The 16,305-nt window shown below is 32.3% G+C and overlaps 1 protein-coding gene and 1 pseudogene across 27 annotated transcripts in view; both read right to left on the bottom strand.

Moving 5' to 3' along the window:
• MIPOL1 (mirror-image polydactyly 1) overlaps positions 1 to 16,305 on the bottom strand; it is a 329,604-nt gene that overhangs the window by 164,816 nt on the left and 148,483 nt on the right. For 26 of the 27 annotated variants that reach the window (XM_072838324.1, XM_072838319.1, XM_072838315.1 and 23 more), the window contains one exon: positions 3,032 to 3,139. The exons of the other annotated variant lie outside the window; for it this stretch is intronic. In XM_072838324.1, the coding sequence (XP_072694425.1) occupies positions 3,032 to 3,139 (108 nt within the window). The remainder of the gene's footprint in view (positions 1 to 3,031; positions 3,140 to 16,305) is intronic. 27 annotated transcript variants of the gene reach the window in all.
• LOC140639846 (small ribosomal subunit protein uS17-like) lies at positions 14,044 to 14,627 on the bottom strand (annotated as a pseudogene).

The following is a 16,305-nucleotide window of genomic DNA, read 5'->3' as shown; positions in this document are numbered from 1 at the left end:
ATGGAAGGAATTACAGTGGATAAATCCAACTGTAGGAGGATGTATGATAAAGAAGATAAGTAAATACAATGAAAGAGGAAAAAGAAGTAGTATATGTGAAATTTTTTATTAAGCCTGATGTCTGCATATTTATGACTAATGTAAATTTATTTAAAAACATTAAATGTCCAAAACTGTGTTCTTCAAGAACCAATTTCTTAACATAAATTGGTAATATTTATTTTATTTAAATGAGAAAATAAGCTTTTTTTTTAAGTAACTCTCAAGGTATAGATTAGTTTCGGTTTAAATTTAGCCCTTCAAATAAATAAATAAATAAATAAATTTAGCCCTTCATTCTATATGTACCATTGTGTTTTACTTGCTAACAGGAAAAACTGCAAACATTATAAAAGTAGGGGAAAAATGCCATGCTAGCAAATTTAGCTAGTATAAATTCCATGCTACTTCAAAAATAATGCCTATATTATCACCAAAAATCTAATTTTATGCTCTACCATAAAGAATCATTTAGAAAGAATTTCCAGGTTATTAGAATAAACAATGATTTATTATTTGAACAGCACTGTAATATTAAAAAAGTATTTCCTTGTATGCTAATTATATATTTGCCATAATCAATTGGAAATTTCTATATAATGTATGACCATTAACTTGGATTTTTCCCAAACATATCTCTACTACTATTTCCTTTATGAATTTCACCACTACACAAGTAAATAAAGCATATATTTTCCAGCTCTTATTCTAGTCTAGTTTACCTTTTACTGATATCAATAGTACTATATATAATAAAATACTAGAAATATTATTGACTGACCAAAAGCTCCTAGAGACAGTGATTCTTTTTTAAATTTCTTCCTAAAGCTTATTTAGATACTAACTAAATACTGAATGAGTTAACAAAAAAATGATACTTGTAAGTAGATGATAAAAGACAGGCATACTGGTGAGACCAAAAGTTGATTTGTCAAATAGCTTGGTAATAAACTTATTCATAACTTAAGTGGCACCTTGAAGATACAGAGTGCAGTAACCAAAGCTCCAAATAAAGAACATCATCCCTGGAAGGTAAGATTAATTTTTAAAAAATGCTCCAGAATAAAGCAGATAAGTATATAATGAATTTAAGGTTTTCTCATGAAGAAATAGAGCATAAAATAACTAAAAAATTATTCAAAGCCAATGTTATACAAGACAGACATTTTTACAAGAGCTAAAATGAATACTAGAGCTTTAAAAATATTAAATTGGTAAGTTTAAAAAAATTCTTCCTCCCATCCCTACTCTACAAAAAGCTTAAGTTGGTTAGTGAATGGTTGAAGTTATGAAAGATTAAAAGACAACAGAAAATTTGACACTTTTGCAGAAAAAGGTGAGAAACTAGAAAAGATTTTAACATAGTGTATTTGTCAGGAGTAAAAATGTAGCTTTGTTTATATATTATTTTATATAGTCTATAGAGATTTCTACTTTATAGTGATTTTGTTTGGTTTGGTTTTGAACTTCACAATTTTTTTGGTCTAATCTAACCTTCTAATTTTAATAACCTGTTAGAAATGTGCATTTCTTTCTCTCCATAAATAGCAGGTACCATTTAATTCAATTTAACACAAATACACAACAAAAAGAGCCAAAATAAGACTGTGGTATTATTACGTACTTAACAAACTAGAATTTTAATTCTAGGTCTGTTTTATTGGAAATAGCCATAACATATATGGCACATGAAATCTGTTCACTGATGTTAATAATAAATTGGCACATACAATGGAGGCTGCCTTTAAAACAAAGTTACTCTCGATTTGCAAGTATACACTTGAAAAAATTATTATACTAAATTTAAATCATATCATGTCAAATTCCTTGGGGTAATTAAAAAGTAATCAAGAATTTACATTTCTAATTTATTGTTCTAGTCTATCTATAAATTTGAGAGAAAATCAGAAGAGAAAATACATTAAACAATAACAACAAAGTTATAAGCTCTTAACTACTCACTGAGAATTTAAAATGAAGCTAAACACATTTGTAGAAAAATCTGACTTCAACCAGACTTCACGCTTTTTGGATAGATGAAAAACCTTTTTCACTTCAAAATGTCACCATTTTTCTCAATTTTGGTAGATAATTCTGGCTTAGTGAGTTACACTGCTAATGCCATAATATTCTCCTGTAATTTGCAGCAAAAATGAATTTAAGATGACAAACTATAACACAATTTTCTTGATGGCACATTTTTTCTTACTGTACCATCACAACAATGATGAATCTTTTCTGTTTCCTGTGGATATGGTTTTGTTTTTGTTTTTAACCAGCTAATGAGAATGTAAGCACCTTGAGGGCAGGAACCACTACTATGTCACAGGTGCTATGCTAGGAATTGAGACAAAGACAAAGGAGGATGAAAAACCATTAAATACCATAAGAAAAAATATATGATTAGTAGAATTGATGGCTTTCTTAACTATTGGACCTATATTACAATGAAACAGAACCTCTTGTCATGAAACATGCACTTCACTTGTTTCAAGTTCTAGTACACTATATTTTCTTTTTTTTTTTTTTTGTAATAAGTAACATTTTAAATACTATTTCAATTCCCAAACATATTCACATACCCTTTAGGGAGTGTCAGTTCTGTGGGTTAATAATATCCAAGATTAGTGTAATAAATATTGATGTGAAGAAAAAGCTCACGTTTTTCTTTTTTTTCTTTCAGTGTGGCCACTTTTTACTAACTACAAAAGGTAACGATATATCATAAAATCAGAAACAGAATGAACACCTACCCAAAGTATTAATGTACCACCACTCAAAATTCAGAAAATACGTTGTTTTCATGTACACATACACGAAATAAAATAATACCATAACAGAAGGGTGCTGTATCTGTGTTTAAAGAAGGGGTTGTTGGCAAACACCACAGCTCACTTCTGCTGAAATGTACACAACTGATATATGCAGCACAGAAAGCTGGCACCAAGGGCTTACAACCTTAATTTGCCTGTAAGAAGGAACAGAGATTTACCTTCAGAGCACGTTCTTGATTGTTTTCAGCAGTCAGATGTCTCATGTTGTTTGCTGAAGTCTGGTTCTGCTCTTTCAGATGATGAAGCTCCTGCTCTAGCCGTTTGCACTGCCACAGGGGAAGAATCCCATTAAGTAAAGGAGTTATAGCATTTTTTTTCAAACAAGCCACATGAATTAATGTAAATAATACCAGTGCATTCTCTAAGAGACAAGGTATCTTTTGCAACAAGAATAGTAAGTTAAAAAGTAATGATGAATATGAACAAAATAATATTGTTTATAGTGGCCTGGCAATTCAATGGCAATTTTGTCTTTTATTAATCTAAATATTATCATAAAATTAGAAAAATACTTGTTTTTTCACAAAGTTAAGATCAAACTACATTGAAAAATGTTTTCTTCACTGATCGAACAGTTTTTATTATATATCTTTTGGCTGAATAAAAAGCATGCTTCTAAAAATCAAATGGGGTTCTAAGTAAACCACAATACGATATTCTGTGATGCATTTTTATTAAGTTTTTAAAAATAACAATTATCATAAATATACAGTAAGAGGTTTTACGGATATTAGAAACATCTAAAGAAACAATTCTGTAAGGAAAAAAGAATAACTATAGAGTGCTACAAGGTTTGGAAACAAGTGTTTTTAATTTCTATTTTGACTAAACCTTATTTTTAAGTAAAACAAGTGATAACATATTGAAATGACATTCTGACCTACTGGGAATACATGAAAATATATTTTAAAAATTATAAATAAAAGCTTAAGTGGGCATCTATGTTGAAAAATAATTGAAGTGCCATGCCATTTGAATATAAGATCTTCACATAAATATAGCAAACATTTTACACAATAATTGTATAGGATATAAAGTGATGTGCTGTAAATCAGAACAATATGAAGCTATATAGGGGGTTAGCTAAAGGAATATAGCACTAAACCCATCTCAGGAAAAAGTTAAAAATTAACTTTTTTTTTTTTTTCCTAATTCACCTATTTTTAAATTAGAATATTTAAGGATTGCCTGGCTGGCTCAGTTGGATAGAGCATGCAACTTCTGATCTTGGGGTCATGAATTTCAGTCCCATGTTGGATACAGAGATTATGTTAAAAAAAGAAACCCAAAACCCAAAAACTAAAAACATTAGCATATATAAGTAACAACCAATAAGGAAATACACATACTGATTCAAGACCTAGAAAAAAATTAATTCTAGATTATTTGACAATTGGCTAGTATTCCTAATGTGTTAAAAGTGATTATTACAATATAACCCACATACAGTCATAAATCAAATGGGCATCTGACATTGATTTCTTTTACCTATGACCTGTATAATATTCTTGACTCCATAACAGTACTTCTCCTGCTTGAATTATATACAAACCCATTTAAATGAAAAAGCCTAATAAAACTTAGATAATGACGTTTTACAAATAAAACATTGAGTATACATTCCTCATGCATATACAATTATAAAATCAAAATACATTCATAAATTAAGTTAAATAATAATCACAAAGTCAAGACTTTAAAATATTAATTTAATTTAGCAGATAAAGTTTTGTTGAAATTAAGTTCTGTAAATACAACTGACTGATACAGTGGCAGAGCATTTCAGGTTGCCATGTCTATTCCAACGTGTGTTGTGACAACTTAATACACCTATCTCATTGTAAAAAATTATTTGAGCAAAACTTTTGTGACATGACATCATTTGGCCTTTATCTGGAAGGGACATGTGACTTATGAATTATACTCTATAGCTATCCCTTTTAGCCTATAACAATTCAAGTATTTGGTCACAAATGCAACCAAAATACAGATGTGTTTTATGAAGACACAAGTCATAAAAATGAGTAAGACATAGCGGTGAGCATCACAATCTAGCAGAAATGTTCTTTATTAGAATTATCCTCTACATTTTCAAGTAATTTTAATACAGGATTATTACATATTAAGTACTTAAATGGAATGACTGAACATGACCTATGAGGTTACAAAGCGGGGGCGTAGATAATTTTGGCTATGGGATAAAGAATGTTTCATGGAGCCGATGATATCTGAGTTGGGCTTATTTGGAGAATATGATTTTATAAGCTGAAAGAGTAGAAGGAGGAAGAATACAGGAGAAAACGTAGAAACATTAAGGGCTATCTAGAGAGAGTGAGAAATCATGGTCACAAGTTGTCTGACCCCCTATTTTTTGTGTTCCTAAGTAAACTAGAAATAACCCAAGGATAGAGACTTCTTTCTTATCTATATGATCCAAAAAATGTGGAATAGTATAGCCAAAAGAGAAGTGTGCCTTAAGAACAATAAAGCTATTTTTGAACCTGTGGGCATTTATCCACATTGCATCCTTAGGCTCAGTTTTCATGGCCATGAAGTACAAAAGGCCCAGGGACTTGACTTCTCTTCTTTATAAATTAAAAATAGTGTTTAAAGTCAATTCAATCATTTGCAGTGTGAAATTGTTAGTAAATACAAATTCAAAACAAAGAGGAAAGTTATGATATTTATGAGATCACTGGAATTTGAAAACTAATCAGATGTTTCACAATATTCTTTAATTGATAATATTTTTGTTGTGATGATACTTTTGTTATGTTTAAGTAAAAGTTGGTATCTTTTAGATAGAAAGGCAATAAAATTTAAAGATGAAAAGGATTATTATGTCTGGTAAATTTCCTTCACAATAACATGAGAAGGAATAAATGAATGGGGGAAATAGATAAAAATGCTGGACAGTTGTAGCAGGGTACAAGTATCTTAGGGGCTCAGAGATTCTATGGGTTTCTAAGTTCACTGATAAGAAGAAGATGATTAAATTTTTCTGTATAAACAGAACAATTTCTACAATGTGAGTGAACTAAACATATAAAACATAAAAACTGATGGTAAATTTTTAAAGACTTAATTTGGCCTATATTTAATACAAGGTCTATTTTCAGCAGTAATTTCCTCTCACCTGTTACTATTGTAAATTCTGAAGAATTATATCAAGCAGACAATACATTGTTATGGTTGTTTTACATTATATGTGAACTTTCTGAAAGATTAACATGCCCTAAGTTTTTAACAAAAAAGTTCTCTAATATTGTGTAAGTTTTTAACAGCTGCCATTTCTCCCTCTGTGCAATCTGTTTTCAGTCACAGATCATTGTGATCACATACAATCAAATGTCTTCCCCCTTGGATACGATACAATTCTTTCCTTTGCAGACAAAAAATAATACCAGACTCTTCCAGTCAAAACAGAAACTACACTTTGGTGTCAATGTGAATTATGTACTTTGAACTGCAGATGTTTGGAAGCACTTAGGATTATATAAATAAGTTTTTATTCTTCTTTATTTAGAAGAATCTTTAAAAATCACTTTATTTTAGATTTAAAAACAACAACTAGAATGCTTTTCTCACACTGCAATAACATGGAATAAAGAGTTTTCAAATTCAAAGAGTAACTTGTTTCTTCAAAGCCCTGGAAAAATATCAATAACTTGGTTTAACTGAATAGTAAAACAATACTTAGAGGTTTAAAAATACCAATGATTAAAAAAGAAAAACAATAATTATGTGAACAAGTGTCTAAAACTACATACACTGTAGCTGATATGGTGTATATACACACACACATAAACACATAGAAAACATAGTTATTCAGCAAATATTCATTGATCATCCACTAGACAATATACCAGCAACATGCCAGGCAATGATATGTTTCTACAGATTTATATATATATTTATCTCAATTACATATATACATTTCAGAAATACCATAAGAAAGTAAATAACCAGGGATTTAATAATCAATATAATAATTTATATCTTTTTTTTTAAAGTAAGTTCCACACCCAGTAGGGAGCCCAACACAGGGCTTGAACTCACTACCCTGAGATCAAGACCTGAGCTGAAATCAAGAATCGGACACTTAATCCACTGAAACACCCAGGTGCCCCCATACTCATTTTAAACTACTGAATTATTCAAAAGCAGATTAAAGAAACATTTTAAATCACAAAGTAAAAGGATTAGTAAACATGACAATTATTTTTAAAGGTATCAACACACATACAGGTATTTATTTAGTATGCAGTTATTAAAATACCATTTTTGTAATACTGTTTATTATAGGAGTTGTTTTCATAAAGAGCTGTGCATTTGAAAAATCATGGTTTGTATCTCTATTTCAGAATAAAGGTTAATACACAGACTATTAATGATAATCAATCAACTCTTAGTGAAAATAGTATATGTCAGGTCCTGTTTGAAGTACTTTACATGTGTTATACAGTAAATCATCATGTGGACCCTATGAGTTAGATATTATTAATAATAAAATAGAGGTAGAAGCAGAAAGTAATAACTTCTTTAAAGTCATGCAACTAATAAGAAGGATTCAATTTTATGCAGTGTAATTCAATTTATCACAAAAATGTATACTGTTACACACACATGTACATTAGCAAAAGGAATGGAAACAGGACTACAGAAAAAGTTAATGATGATGATATTCTGAGGCACCTGGGTGGGTCAGTGGTTGAGCGTCTGCTTTCAGCTCAGGTCATGACCCTGGGATGGAGTCCAGCATCAGACTCCCTGCAGGGAGCCTGCTTCTCCCTCTGCCTATGTCTCTGCTTCTCTCTCTGTGTCTCTCATGAATAAATATATAAAATCTTAAAAAAAATGATGACATTTTAAAATCTGAACTTTGAGCAATTAGAGATAGAGGTTCCATTCATTCTAAGGGTTCCATTAGAAGGGATAATTTTTAAAGTAGTACATAGATCTGAAATAAGAAAATACATAGATCAGAATGGAATATGGATTAGCTAGTATATAGAATTATCATCTTTTAACTCAGTTCATTCATACCCAATGAGTGCATTGTTTGCAGGTTGCATCTCAGAGCTCATAAATATTTCAGAGAGCTATTTCCAGACCACATCTCTGATCACACTAAGTCCTACCTACCCTATCTTGGTATCATTTATTGGCTCTCTCATTGCCTCCAGAATTAAAACTAAGTTTTGAAAATAACAGCAGCATTTCATGATCCAGACCCATTTCATATTTTTCATTCCTCCCCAATTGCATACTTTGCTCTGATTTGGACATGCTAAATTATCCATCTGCTTGGCACTGTCCCTCACATCCACTTATGATCTTGAGGCAAACCTAGTACCTGGTTCACTGAAGCTATCTAATACAGGTTTATTAAATAAGTATCATGAATTTCATTTAAAGAAATGTTATTTTTTTCATATTAATTTCCTTTAAAAATTAAAGGCATATGACCAAACAATATTTAGGTATTCATATACCTACAAGCATAGAGCATAAAAATATTTGAAAAATCTGAAAAAAGTATATGAAAAATAACTAATTTCCAAAATAGATTTGCAAAACAGTACTATTTATGTTTCCCAGGATGAAAAACTGTAAATGTAAACAATGCCTATTTAATGATATACCTTTCAATTAACTCCCAATTAAGAAGTACAAACTCTACATCTTTAAAAAGCTTGGTATACAGTAGCAATACAGTAATATTAGTGGGGCCATAATAAGGAAAGAAGAGTATTAAGACAGCAAGATTTTAGATAGGAAAAATAGGGTTCCAAAGCCAGAGGAGAGAAGACATAGAAGTAGAAAAAAACCATATCAAGGCAAATGAGAAGATTTTTACCATACCTCATAAGCCAAACCATTGCACAGGTCTTATTTTAGGTGAAGTTTATATAGAGTGAAATGCAGAGATTCCGAGTGTATACTTGACTGATTTTGCAACAAACAAAAAAATGAAGTTAGACAACCTTCTTTACACATACAGAAAAACTAACTTAAACTTGATCACCGAACTAAGTATAAAAGCCAAAAATATGAAAATCATAGGGGAAAACATCTTAGGAGTAAAAATTTATCTTAGGAAAGAAAGCTTAGGAGTAAATCTTAGTGATGGTGGGTTAAGCATAACCTTCTAAGGATTCAAGTGACATTAAATAAAAAATATAAAATGGGCTTCATCACAATAAAAAACTTCTGTGTGCCATATGACATCATTGAGAAAGTGAAAAATTTTACAAATGATATGTGATAAAAAGCCTGTATGTAAAATATATAAAGAACTGTTACAACTCAATAATACAAAGAATAAACATATAACTAAACAATGGGCAAAGGATCAGAATACAAATATTTCTCTAAAGAACACATACAAATGACTAACAAACACAAGAAAAGATAAGACCTCATTAACCATCGGGAAAATGCAAATCAAAACCACAATGATTGTGATTTCTGCAAGAGGCTGGACTAAGAAGCTCCAGGCCCAAGTTCCCCAATGGAAATAAAAAGTAACCAACATATGAATCAAACCTTTGTGGGAATTCTAGAAATGAGTTAAGGATTAGCAGTAACCAAATGAACCTCCAACCGAGAAAAAGACAATGCTCATACTGGTAGAGGGTTTTGTGGCATTTTACTTGCCCTTCCTGGAACTGTCTCCCTGGCACATCACAGTGATTTCAGTTGGGTGGAGGCTATCCAATTCCTAGCTCCTTCCTTGGATGAAGCAAAAAGGGGGACTTTTTTCAAACATTCTGTTCTATCTATAGGCTGCCCAAAGGATATGTTTGTGCCTTGTCTGATGTGGACCGCTAATGGGGACAAAGGCACAGTTTGGATATTGGGTTGGAAGTTGCTGAAAGCAGTAGTGGGTACCATGGCTAATGAAAGCTATAGGAGAACTACAGAGCCTCTGATGTCTAGAGTCAAGAAACTATTAGTAAAAGACTGCAGCAGATATCCAAGGTCCTGCAAAGAAGTAAGTGTGAGACTCTAAGGGAAATTAAAGACATTTAAAGCAAACAAGTATGGAGAAGAGTTGGTAAAAAAGCATACATAGGCTCAGGGAAGATACAGCTCCAAAAAAAGTACCAAGAAAAACTTGAGCCATCACACCACTCTGATTAGTCAAAGTCCTCTGTATAGAGCCAGTCCACAAAGACTGGGAGATGTGGATATTTATTCTGATGCCCAATTTTCCACAACAAAAAATCAGAGGCATACAGAGAAAGAAAATCATGGCCTATTTGAAGGAACAAAATAAATCCTCAGAAACCAATCCTAAAGAAACACAGGCCTTAAACTTACTGGAAAAAGACTTTGAAGTGTGCTCAATGAGATAGAGGTGAAAATAAACAAAAATTAAACAAGATGAGGACAGCAATTTATGATCAAAATGAGGATATAAAGAAATTAACACAATTATCTAAAAAAATGAGACATTCTGGAGCTGAAAAACACAGTATTTGAATTGAAAAATTCATTAGAAGGGTTCAACATCAGACTCAGACAGAATTAAGAAATCAGTGAACCTAAACAAAGTTAACTTGAAATTACTGTCTGAGCAGCAAAAAGAAAAAATAATAAAGAAAAGTGACCTAAGGGATTTATGTTGCCATCAAGTGGACTAATATACACATTATGGATTCAAAGAAAGTGAAGACAGAAAGGAGCAGAGAGTTCATTTGAAAAAATAATGGCTGAAAACTTCCCAAATTTGAGAAAATATAGGATATAAAAATATAAGAAATTTAACAAACTCCAAGTAGGACAAGTCTAGCAAGGCCCATACTAAGATACATTATAATCAAGTCATTGAAAGTGAAAAACAAATTGAATCGTGGAAGCATCAAGAGAAAAACAACTCTTCAGGTACAAGGGATCCTTAATAAGATTTCCAGCAGATTAGTCAGGAGAAACCTTGCAGGCCAGAAAGCAATGGGATGATGTATTTGAATTGCTGAATGGGGAAAAAAAACTAAACTAAACTAAACAAAAAACCCTCAATACCCCCTTAAATAAGAATTCCATACTGGCAAAAATGTCTGTCAAAGATGAGGACAATATTAAGACATTCTCAGATAAACAAACCCAAGGGATTTTATTAACATTAAACCTGCCCTAACAAGAAATGCTAAAAGGAGTCCTTCAGGACGAAATGAAAGGACACCAGACAGTAAACAAAAAGCCACGTGAAATTTTAAAGTTCTTCAGTAAAGGTAAATATATGGACAAGAACAAAAATCGGTATTATTTTAAGTTTGGTTGACAAACCTACTTTTTATTCTTCTATAGAATTTAAAGACAAAAGCTTAAAAATAATTATAACTATGTTAATTAGTACATGATATATAAAAATGTAATTTGTAACAACATAAAGTGGGGAGGCAGAGCTGTAAAAGAGTATACTTTCTATGTGATTGAAGGTGTCAATTTAAAATAAACTGCTATAACTTTTAGGATAGTTTATATAATCCCCTGGCAAACTACAAAGGAAGTATCTATAAAATTATACACAAAAAGAATGAAAAGCAAATGAAAGCAAATCACTATAGAAATATCAACTGAAAACAAAGGCAGGTTGGTAAGGGAGGAAACAGAGACTGAAGACATTGTAAGTCCTATAGAGAACAAGGAACAAAATAGCAACAGTATGTCCCTATCTATCAGTAATTACTTTAAAGGTAACTGAACTAAATTCCTGAATCAAAAGACATACATGGGCAGAATGAATTAAAATAACAAAACAAAACAGATCCAACTATGTGTGGTCTGCAAGAGACTCACTTTCCATCTAAGGACATACAAAGGTTTAAAGTGAACAGACAGAAAAAAGATATTAATGCAAATAAGAGCCAAAAAAGAGCAGGAGGGCTATAATAACATTAGGCAAAGATTTAAGTCAAAAATTGTTACAAAAAAGGACACTTTATACTGATAAAAGGGTCAATTCACTAATAAGACATAACAAAGTTTTTACATCTGCTGATTTCAAAACTCACACAAAGCAACAACAATTAAAAGAATGTGGTACTGGCATAAAGACAGACATGTGGACCATAGAACAGAATAGAAAGTCCAGGAATAAAACACTGTATATATGGTCAAATAATTTATCATAAGAGGGTAAAGACCATTCCCTGAAGGAAAGGACAGTTATTTTTTTTCAAGAAATGATACTGGGAAGACTGGGTCATCTCATGGAAAACAATGAGGTTCAACACTTACACTATATACAAAACTTAACTCAAAATGGAGCAAATACCTAAATAAAACTAAGAGCTAAAATTACACAATTCTTAAACAAAAATATGAGGGAAAGGCTTCATGACATTAAGTTTGTCAGTAATTCCTGGATATGATATCAAAAACACAGGCAACAAAAGACAAAATAGATAAATTGGACTATATAAAAATTAAAAATATTGTGTATCAAAGAACACAAACAACAGACTAGACCAAATGAAAATATCAGTAAATCATCTATTTAATAAGAGGTTAACATGTAGAATATATCAAGGACTCCTATAACTCAAAAATAAAAAATATACTTGATTAATAAATGTGCAAATATTATGAACAGACATTTCTCCACAGAAGATCATACAAATGGTCAATATACATATATAGTAATATATATATATGTAAAAATATTTGCCTTCAGTAATCATTACAGAAATTCTGACCAAAACCACAATAAGATACTATCTCACACTCATTAGATTGGCTATTATAAAACAAACAGAAAATAACAAGTTTTGCTGAGGATGTGGAGAAACAGGAAGCCTTGTATACTGTTCATAAGAATATAAAGTGGTGCAGCCATTGTGGATAACAGTCCTGTAGTTCCTCAAAAAAGTGAAAACATAATTATCATATGACGCAGCAATTCCACTTTTGGGTATACGCTCAAAAGAAAAATATCTCAAGATATATTTGTACCTACTTGTTCCTACCAGCATTTCCACAATAACCATAGGCAGAGATAACTGAAGTGTCCACTGATGGATAAACACAATGTGGTATATATTATCAATGAAATATTGTTCAGCTTTAAAACGGAAGGAAATGCTGACTCATCCTACAACACTGACATTACATTAAGTGAAATAAGCCAGAACAAAAGACAAAATGGTAGCTCATCAAAATGTCACACATAAGAGGGGATGCCTTGGGTGGCTTCGGTGGTTGACCATCTACCTTCCACTCAGGGCATGATCCTGGGCCCCAGGTCTGAGTCTGGAATCGGGCTTCCAGCAGGGAGTCTGCTTCTCCCTCTACCTGTGTCTCTGCCTGTGTCTGCGTCTCTCATGAATAAATAAGTAAAATCTTTAAAAAAAACTAAAAATGTCACACATAAGAATTACCACATGATCCAAAAATTCCACTGCCACGTATATGCCCAAAAGAGAAGTAAATATATATCTATATCTATTATCTATATATCTATAGATATAAATATATATCTGTTTACTATATATCCACACAAAAACTTATAAATGGATGTTCATGGTATCATTACAATAACCACAAAGTAGAAACAACTCAAATGTCTATCAACTGACCAATGAATAAAACAAAATGTGGCATATCCATATAATTATTATTTGGCAAAAGTATCAATTTGGCAATAAAAGTACTAATACATGTTACCACATAGATGAACTTTAAATAAATTTAAAGTGAAAGAAGCTACTCACAAAAACCACTTCTACGATGCCATTATATAAAATGTCCAGAATAGGCATGCTATCTATTGGGACAGATGGCAGATTACTAGTTGCACAGGCCTGGGGGAGGGGTATTTCTGGGGGAATGAATAGGAGTGACTACTAGTGGGTACAAGGTTTCTTTTGCAATTAAAATATTCTAAAATTGTGGGAATGCACAACTCTACAAAACAATAAAAAGTACTGAACTGTATAGTAAATGTGTGAATGGCATGTGAATCTCAATAAAGCCATTAAAATGCAAAAAAACCTCACCTGTGATTATATATGAGTAGGTCTATTTCTGGGCTCTCTACACTGTCCCATTGATTTGTATATGCACAAGACTCAGTTTTGATTATTGTAGTTTTTAGGTCTTGAAATCAGGTAGTATGAATGCTCTAAATTCTGATTTCACAAAACTATATTGAGTACTATACATCATTTGTATTTACATTAGATTTTTAAAACTGGGTTGTTGATTTTTTTTTTTTTTTTTTTGACTGGGAAAATAGTTTTACTTTCTTCAGGGGTGTAGACAGAAGTCTTGTCTCAGAACTTCTGGAATTGCTTCTTTGTGCCAGCAGCTTTCGCGACTTTGAGCACGTTGAAACGCACAGTCTTGCTCAAGGGCCGTCACTCACCTACTGTGACAATGTCGCCGATCTGGACATCCCTGAAGCAAGGAGACAAGTGCACCTACGTGTTCTTGTGGCGTTTCTCAAAGCGGTTGTACTTTCGGATGTAGTGGAGATAGTCTCCGCGGATGACAATAGTCCTCTGCATCTTCATTTTGGTCACCACACCAGACCAAAATCCGGCCTCGGATGGAGACATTGCCAGTAAAGGGGCATTTTTTGTCAATATAGGTGCCCTCAATGGCCTTCTTGGGCGTCTTGAAGCCCAGGCTGATGTTTTTGTAGTACCGCGGGAGCTTCGCCTTGCCAGTTTCTCCAAGCAGGACCCTCTTATTTTGAAAGATGGTTGGCTGCTTTTGGTAGGCACGCCCGGTCTGAATGTCTGGCATCTTCCCGGCAGCCTGGAAAAAGGCTGGGTTGTTGATTTAAAAGTCTTATAACCTAGATGAAATGGACAGATCTTGAAAAAACTTTTCAAAACTTATACAAGAATAGAAATACTGAATAAATAATTTTGGTCTAAGTTGTGTTAATTAGCAAATTTGTCCATTTCATCTAAGTCATCAAATGCATTAGCATGAAATTATCCATACTACTGTTATCTTTTAATAAATGTGGAATTTGTACTCTTTCATTCATTCTTGATATTACTAATTTGGGTTTTCTTGTTCAGTTTTCTAAAAGTTTTTATAAAAGTTCCAGTTAGTTAACATACAGGGCAATATTAGCTTCAGCTGCAAAATTTGGTGATTTAATACTTAATGATTACAACACTTGGTAATCATCAGAAGTGCACTCCTTTATCCCCATCACCTATTTAACACCCCCACAACCTCTTCTCCTGTTTGTTCTCTATCATTAAGAGTCTGTTTCTCGGTTTACCTCCTCTCCTTTTCCCTATGCTCATTTGTTTTGTTTCTGAGATTCCACATATGAGCGAAGTCACATGGTATTTGTCTTTCTCTGACTTATTTCCTTGTTCAGTTTTACCAGGGCTCATACATTTGACTACCTTCATAAAAAACTCACCTTTGACTTACTTTTCTCTATTGTCTTTCTTTTATATTTATCTCTGCACTTTATATTTTATTGTTCTATTTTTTTTAGTTTGCTCATCTTTTCATCCTTAAGATGGAAATTTAATTAATTGATTATGGATGTTTCTTCTTCCTAATGTAAACATCTAAAATGATATAAACATCTCTGGAAGACTGCTTTAGCTGTATCTCACAAATATTGATACATATTATCTCATAATTTTAAATTTGTAGTATTTTTCTAATTTCCTTTTCTCTACTTGGACTAGTTAAAAGGGCACTATTTCATTTCCAAATACTTAAGATATTCTAGATCTTATTTTTAATTTATTTCATTCCCTCGTGAAAAGGAAATACACTCTTTATGATTTTAATCTTTGCAAATTTATCACGAAATAGTTCAAGGTCCAGTGCAGCATATAGTTTTTACTTTTCCTTAAGAATTTGAGAATGTATATTCTGCAGGTTTTATTTTTATTTATTTAAGATTTATTCATTCATTTGAGAGATAGACAGTGAGCAGAAGAAAGTGCAGAGGGAGTTGGAGAGAATCTCAAGGAGACTTTCTAGGGCGCCTTGCTTAGAGCTCAGTCTCACAACCCTGAGATCATGAAGTGAGCTGAAATCAAGAGTGGAACAGTTAATTGACTGAGCCATCCAGGCACCCCTACATTTATTGATTGTTTTATATATATATTTTTTAATATTTTATTTATTTATTTAGGATAGTCACAGAGAGAGAGAGAGAGAGGCAGAGACACAGGCAGAGGGAGAAGCAGGCTCGATGCACCGGGAGCCCGATGTAGGATTCGATCCGGGGTCTCCAGGATCGCGCCCTGGGCCAAAGGCAGGCGCCAAACCGCTGCGCCACCCAGGGATCCCTGATTGTTTTATATTTTAGGCAGATCAAAGTGAATAAAAAGTTAAGCCTTCCACAATATTAATGATTCTGTCTAGACCTATTATAACAGTAGTGGTATTTCCAACTGTGATTGCCAAATGGTATAGTTCTTCTTTTAGTTGTTAGTTT

This window comes from Canis lupus, chromosome 9 (genome assembly GCF_048164855.1).
Source record: "Canis lupus baileyi chromosome 9, mCanLup2.hap1, whole genome shotgun sequence".
In the NCBI taxonomy this organism is placed as follows: Eukaryota; Metazoa; Chordata; class Mammalia; order Carnivora; family Canidae; genus Canis; species Canis lupus.
This window is presented reverse-complemented; position numbering and strand designations above follow the sequence as displayed.